The following is a 7,191-nucleotide window of genomic DNA, read 5'->3' as shown; positions in this document are numbered from 1 at the left end:
CTGAGAATAACGTGATTTTTTTTTTTTTTTTTTTTGCTTGGTGAAGGACGAAATAGTGAAGAGAGTTTCCTCCTCCTCCTCCTCCACCTCCTCCTCCTCCTCCTCCTCCTCCTCCATTAGTCTCGTCTCCTCTTTTTTTCTTACCTTCTCTTTGGGTGTCTAATCCTCCTCCTCCTCCTCCTCCTCCTCTTCTTCCTCGTCCGTGGCAGTGCTTTAGTGAATACATAAATCATACGAGAGAGAGAGAGAGAGAGAGAGAGAGAGAGAGAGAGAGAGAGAGAGAGAGAGAGAGAGAGAGAGAGAGAGAGAGAGAGACAGAGAGAGAGAGAGAGGTATCTATCAATGACACATCTGACGCTATCTCACATTAACAACTGTAATGTTTGTGTTACTTGCGTTCCTCAGGTGGTGATGGTTGTTGTTGTTGTTGTTGTTGTTGTTGTTGTTGTTGTTGTTGTTGAAACAGCATCATCAGCAACATCAATATTACTATTTACACTACCACCGCTACCAACAATAACAACAACAAAACAACAACAACAACAACAACAACAACAACAACAACAACAACAACAACAACAACAACAACAACAACAACAACAACAACAACAACAACAACAACAACAACTACTACTACTACTACTACTACTACTACTACCATCACCACCACCACTACCACCACCACCACCACCACCACCACCACCACCACCACCACCACTACTGCAACAACGACAAATACTACTACTGTCAAGAATAATACTAACAATAATCTTTCTTTCTTTTCTCTCCCTCTCTATCTCTCTCCTTCTACCACCACCACCACCACCACCACAGCGGACACAGGTGGGCTCCGCGGAACACCTGAAAGCAAACACATCATTAAGAGTCGCTCCAGTAACCTAGATTTAAAAACCGGACTTAAAAATAAAAGACGCCTCGACACCCCGCCCTTCTCTCTCTCTCTCTCTCTCTCTCTCTCTCTCTCTCTCTCTCTCTCTCTCTCTCTCTCTCTCTCTCTCTCTCTCTCTGGGAAAACGATATTCTCTAATTAGTGTCATAAAGTTAACACCTCTCCTTATTTTTTTTTTACGTAGAGAGAGAGAGAGAGAGAGAGAGAGAGAGAGAGAGAGAGAGAGAGAGAGAGAGAGAGAGAGAGAGAGAGAGAGAGAGAGAGAGAGAGAGAGAGGTAAATACTAGTTCCCTTCTGTAATACCTCGGCACGGATTTGAGAGAGGGAGAAGGAGAGAGAGAGAGAGAGAGAGAGAGAGAGAGAGAGAGAGAGAGAGAGAGAGAGAGAGAGAGAGAGAGAGAGAGAGAGAGAGAGAGAGAGAGAGAGAGAAGTAGTCGCAACGCTTAAAGGGGCAGTAAAGATAATGATGGAAGTAATGAAGGAAGAAGAAGAAGGAGCAGGAGGAGGAGGAAGAAGGAAGGAGGAGAAGGAGGAGGAGGAGGAGGAGAAGAAGGAGGAGGAGTAAGAAGATGCGTATGTGTGATCTTGTGACACACTAACCTACCTATCAAAACTGTGTGTGTGTGTGTGTGTGTGTGTGTGTGTGTGTGTGTGTGTGTGTTATCAGACTCTCCTGCCGTTGGAACCTTTCAAACTATAGCCAAGAAACTGTCACTCACTTTTCCCCTCTCCCTCCCTTTCCCTCCGCTCTCCCAGTTATGTAGGGGAGAGTAAGGGAGACGCCTCACCTCTCCCTCCTCTCCCACTCGCCCTCTCTCCCTTTGATGTCTTAGCTGATCGTAAAGGAGTGAGAGAGGGATAAAGGTAGAGGGAAGATGGGAGGAGTGAGGGGAAGTGTAGTTTATTGAGGTTTTAAATGAGGAACTCGTATGTGTGTGTGTGTGTGTGTGTGTGTGTGTGTGTGTGTGTGTGTGTGTGTATGTGTGTGTGTTTTCGCTTCCATCATCATTATTATTATCATCGACCATTATTTCTTTTCTGCTCTTGCGTTTGTCATGTTTTCATTCCCTTCATTTGCTGCTTACGTTTCCTGCTCTTCCTCCTCCTCCTCCTCCTCCTCCTCCCTCTTGCACCTCTTCCTCTTCCTGCTCCACTTCCTCCTTGTCACTTTTCTCCTCCTCCTCCTCCTCCTCCTCCTCCTCTTCCTCCTTCTCGCTCCTCCTCTTTCATTTAATTAATAAGATCCGTAATTATGTATGAAAATATATTGAGTGTTTATCATGGATGTATAATGGGAGGAGTCGGCATGACGTCACGAATGTGAAGCCAACGCGCTATTGGTCCGCTGTCTTCCCTACCCTCCTTAGACCCAAAACATTACCAACTGAACATTGAAAGTAAAGGGAGACACCGGTGTTCCGCTCTTCACTTCATGGTTTTTGTTGTTGCTTCCAGGCCGCCCACCACACCTATGACCACAAAAGACTGCAATAGTGGTGCTGTGTCCTGCCACCAGGATTTAGACGGCAAATCATACTTACGAATCAGATCATACAGTGTTTTTCAACTTGGGTGGACTTGGGTGAGAGGTGGGAAGCTGTCTTTGGGGTGGTCATTTGGGTGGACGAGGTCAAGTCCACATGTACATATATTTACATATAGATGATGAAGAAGAAATAAACTGTGTAGCAGGTGAAAGATTGCCTGAAGATTGATTTTTCTTGGTAGACTTTCCCGTAACTCAGATTGATCTCAAATAGAATCATTACATAACTGCATATTGCTTACTGATCTTATATGAAATTATATGAAATTTAATTCTCTCTCTCTCTCTCTCTCTCTCTCTCTCTCTCTCTCTCTCTCTCTCTCTCTCTCTCTCTCTCTCTCTCTCTCTCTCTCTCTCTCTCTCTCTCTCTCTCTCTCTCTTCTTCTTCTTCTTCTTCTCTGTATTATTTGCCTCATTTTGTGTAGTCTAAGTGTCATTTTTTTTAGCGTAATGTTTATGTATAGTTTCACAAATCAGTTTTTCCTTTATTTTTATTATTTCTTTATATGTAATTATTTGATTGTTTGCTTGCTCTTTTTTTTTTATTATTTATTTGTACGTTATTGTATTTAATTATTTTTTTTTATTTATTTATTGTTTTTTTCAAGTAGTTTAAGAAGTAGGTAGCTTTATTCATTTAATTGTCTCTTTGCAACACACTTTATTCAAACATAAATTTCTTAAGTACACTTTCATCTGCTCAAATCAATCCACTGCTACACCATTTCCATCCACCCAGTCACTCCTCTGCCACACAGCTTTACTCACTCGCGTGTCTCTTCCACACAGGCAATGACGAGACGGAACAGTCCATCTCCATTCTGCTCAACAACCAGGAGTCTGAAATTGTGTTCGTCAACATATCAACACCTCAGGAGCTTCAGGTACTTACAGTCCCCCCTCACCACCCACCTCCTCTGTCCACTTTGAATTGCGTGTAAGCTTTCAAAAGTCCATTGTTGCCATATTTAGCTACGCATATCAGTTTCTTTCTGTCTGCTTTGAATTGCATGTACTTTATTAAAATTCCATTGCTGTCATATTTAACAACATACATCCGTTTCCGTTAACCCCTTCACTGCGAGACAATGATAAACAGCGCCAGAAGTAATGCAAGAAGTCTCTATAAGTACCTACAATAAAGAAGGGGATGAAAAAAGAAATAGATTTTGCAATTTCTACGCAATTTTAAAAGATTGGAAGTAGCTGTAAAACAAGTAAAAATGTCAGTATGATTGGTAATTAAGAAAAGATGTGCCAATTATCGGTCAAAGGGTTGATTTTCAGACTTCCAATGGGATTTGTAATTTTCTGTAAGCTTTTCATTTATTAAGCTACTTTTTTTTCTTATGTGAGAGGGTCACTGACCTAAGGGAACGAATAATTAAAGAAAAAAAATGCCCACTGAGGTGCCAGCCACGAAGGGAAAAAAAGGAAGTTGGGAGTGGGAGTGTCTTGAAACCTCCCTCCTGAAAGAATTCAAGTCATAAACAGAGAAGAAGACAGAAGCAAGCAGGGAGTTTTCAGGAATGTTTTAATGATTCTATATATATATATATATATATATATATATATATATATATATATATATATATATATATATATATATATATATATATATATATATATATATATATATATACACACACACACACACACACACACTTCCTTTCCCCCATTCTCCCTCCCCACCTCCTCTCCCTCTCTTTTTTTTTTAACCTCTCAGTGTCTCCTTTCCCTCATCATGACCCTTTCCCTCATCATGACCCTCCATGGCATTGCAGGCGGAGCTGAACCGGCCCAGCCTGCCGGAGGGGTGGCTGCTCATGTACAGCATCACAGACAAGGCGTCCTTCCAGCGGTGCAGCGAAGATCTAACCCGCCTGCACAGCCAGGGCGCGCTGCGGGGCCGTGCCATCATCCTGGCCGCCAACAAGTGTGAACTGGTCAGGTCACGTGCTGTCTCTGTTGATGGTGAGTGGATGGCGTATTTGTCTGTAGTTTTTGCTGTCTTTTTTTTTTTTTTTTTTTACTTTTCTTTCTTTTTACTTGTTCTTTGTTTTTTCTGCTTATTTTACTTGTCTTTTTTTCCTTTGCTTTTTACTCTTCTTTACTTTTGCTTTCTTTCCATTACTACTTTTCTTTGTTTTACGTTTTCCTTTGCCATTTCTTCCTTTTCTTTACTTTTTTACTTTTATATTTTTTTCTTTACTTTTTCCTTTTTTTCACTTCTATTTTTATGTTCTTATAAAGATTTAATTGCTCTTACTACTGGAAATTAGTACATACGTCATATTGACACAATTAACCACAGGATTTAATTATTTTTAGTACTGTGATCATTATTTTTCATATATACAAGAGACACACTGGCCAAGAGCAACAAAAACAATAATAATAAAAAACCACACTAAGGTGTCAGTCCCCAAAGAAAAGTCAAAAGAATAATCCAAAAAATGGAGAATAAGTGTCTTAAAACATCCCTCATTTTTTTTTTTTAATATTAAGAAGTATTATATACCAAAGAGGGTTAACCAGAAGATTTCAATGGCACTAGTGATGTGAAGTGTTATATATAATAATAAAATAGTTAACCAGTCTCTCTCTCTCTTTCTCTCTCAGATGGCCGAGACTTGGCGTGCAGCTACAATGCCAAGTTCATGGAGATTAGTGTCGGCATCAACCACAAGTGTGACGACCTCCTGGTGGGCATCCTCAACCAACTGAGGCTGCGTGGCGAGGCGGAGGCCACAGAGGAGGAGGAAGCACCCAAGGAGAGGAGCTGGACTAGGTGAGATGGAAGGACAAGAAGCAGGTACTGGTTAGATTAAATGAAAGAGAAAGGGAAATTGATGTAAAAAAGGTGCTGTGTGAGAGAAATATGAGGAGGAAGAGGGAATAGTGGTCAAATTAAGTGAATGAGAGAAAGGATAAAGAGAAAATCTGAGAGACCTAATTTAACCTAACCTAACCCAACCCAATTCAGCCTAACCTAACTAAAATCACCGCATTGCAAACCACCCTCCATCAGTCTTGCAGGAACCTAATCTAACCTAATGAATCTTGCTGGACTATCTTGGAGAAACCTAAGTTAACCAATCTTTCAGTAACCTAACCTAAGCAAACCAGTCTTGCAGGAACCTAACCTAACCTAATTTGACAGGAACCGCAGCCTGATGAGGGCGTCAATGAAGGCCAAGCGAGTCATCAACAGAATCATGGGCAAGACAGAAGCAAAATACAAAAGCTGTGAGGACTTCCAGAGCTAGTGAGCCCCGAGTCACCCCCCAACCCCCACCTGACACACCACACCCCCCAGGCCTTATGGTGAGAGAGAGAGAGAGAGAGAGAGAGAGAGAGAGAGAGAGAGAGAGAGAGAGAGAGAGAGAGAGAGAGAGAGAGAGAGAGGTAAATATGGTAGAAGGAAAGGAGTAAAAAAATAGAAGAAAGAAAAGTAGGAAGGGTATGGCGAGAGAAAGAGAGAGAGAGAGAGAGAGAGAGAGAGAGAGAGAGAGAGAGAGAGAGAGAGAGAGAGAGAGAGAGAGGTAAACTTGATAAAAGGAAAGGAGTAAAAAAATAGATAGAAGGAAGTAGGAAGAAGGATATGGTATGTGTGTGCCTGTGAGAGAGAGAGAGAGAGAGAGAGAGAGAGAGAGAGAGAGAGAGAGAGTTACATAGCAGTATATACAATGGAATAGTTAATATATAGTCTGGCCTCATGTATGGAACCAAACATAATCAGAGAGAGAGAGAGAGAGAGAGAGAGAGAGAGAGAGAGAGAACAGCATTGTTATCAGGCTGCAGTGTGGGTGTTTTGTTTCACTCTATGATATTATGTGTGTTTGTTCTGACCTCTGTGTTTTAAAAAGTGTGTTACATATTTTTTCAACCTTGATATGAATGTAGGACCAGTGTTCAAATGTTGCTTCAATATTATTACTTGCCATTATTCAATTCTGCTCAATAATTTACCCACGGCACAGCTGTCGATAATACAATTCTTTTTTTTCCACCATTTCACGAACGGTCATCGCATTGAGAGAGAAATCATATTATCATAACAATATACAATTTTTTCCCATGCCACAATTAGACGAGAACAGCAGCATGGCATTATATTCTATTAATTAGCGCAATACTCCATTAACTACACACTTATTATGCAGAATTCACGTGCATCCATTAGCAGGAAGTGAGTCTTTTCACATTATTCCTGCTGGCGGTGGAGTGTTTGCCTTCACTTCACAGTTAATTAGTGTTGATTACCCCAATACCCTCCATCATCTTTAATGTGCCGGACAAGTGACCCCACGCTGCCTGGCCACCAGGAATCAGCACTGCCTCCCCCACTGCAGCAAGGGAGGAGGAGTTGCTGGGGACAGGAAGAGGGTTTGATGTGGACTGGGGGAGATGAAGGAGATAAAGTAAAAGGAAGAATAGGAGAGGTTTGCTCTAGACTGGGGTAGATAAAGATGAAGTAAAAGGGAGAAGAGGACAGGTTTTTGATATAGGGTAGATGTGAAGTTAAAGAATATAAAGGGGATTTCACAGTCTGGTGTACTAGATGGTGAAATAAAGTAGCTAAGAATAGGATAGGTTTTGATGTAGGGCTGAGATGAAGTAAAAGAGTAAATAAGAGGACGTTTTTTTGAGGGATGTAGCCTTGATATATGTATGTATGTATGTATGTGTTAAGAATCTAATTATATCCACTTATGGTATCTAAGTGTATCCA

General features: G+C 41.1%; 1 protein-coding gene across 1 annotated transcript in view; it reads left to right on the top strand.

Annotated features, from left to right (window-relative positions):
* The window catches only part of LOC135090161 (serine/arginine repetitive matrix protein 2-like), a 143,105-nt gene that overhangs the window by 127,124 nt on the left and 8,790 nt on the right, over window positions 1–7,191 (top strand). The window contains exons 5-8 of the mRNA XM_063986573.1: window positions 3,246–3,340; window positions 4,241–4,430; window positions 5,079–5,247; window positions 5,620–5,783. Of these exons, the coding sequence (XP_063842643.1) occupies window positions 3,246–3,340; window positions 4,241–4,430; window positions 5,079–5,247; window positions 5,620–5,725 (560 nt within the window). The 3' untranslated portion in view covers window positions 5,726–5,783. The remainder of the gene's footprint in view (window positions 1–3,245; window positions 3,341–4,240; window positions 4,431–5,078; window positions 5,248–5,619; window positions 5,784–7,191) is intronic.

This window comes from Scylla paramamosain, chromosome 34 (assembly GCF_035594125.1).
Source record: "Scylla paramamosain isolate STU-SP2022 chromosome 34, ASM3559412v1, whole genome shotgun sequence".
NCBI lineage: Eukaryota > Metazoa > Arthropoda > Malacostraca > Decapoda > Portunidae > Scylla > Scylla paramamosain.
This window is presented reverse-complemented; position numbering and strand designations above follow the sequence as displayed.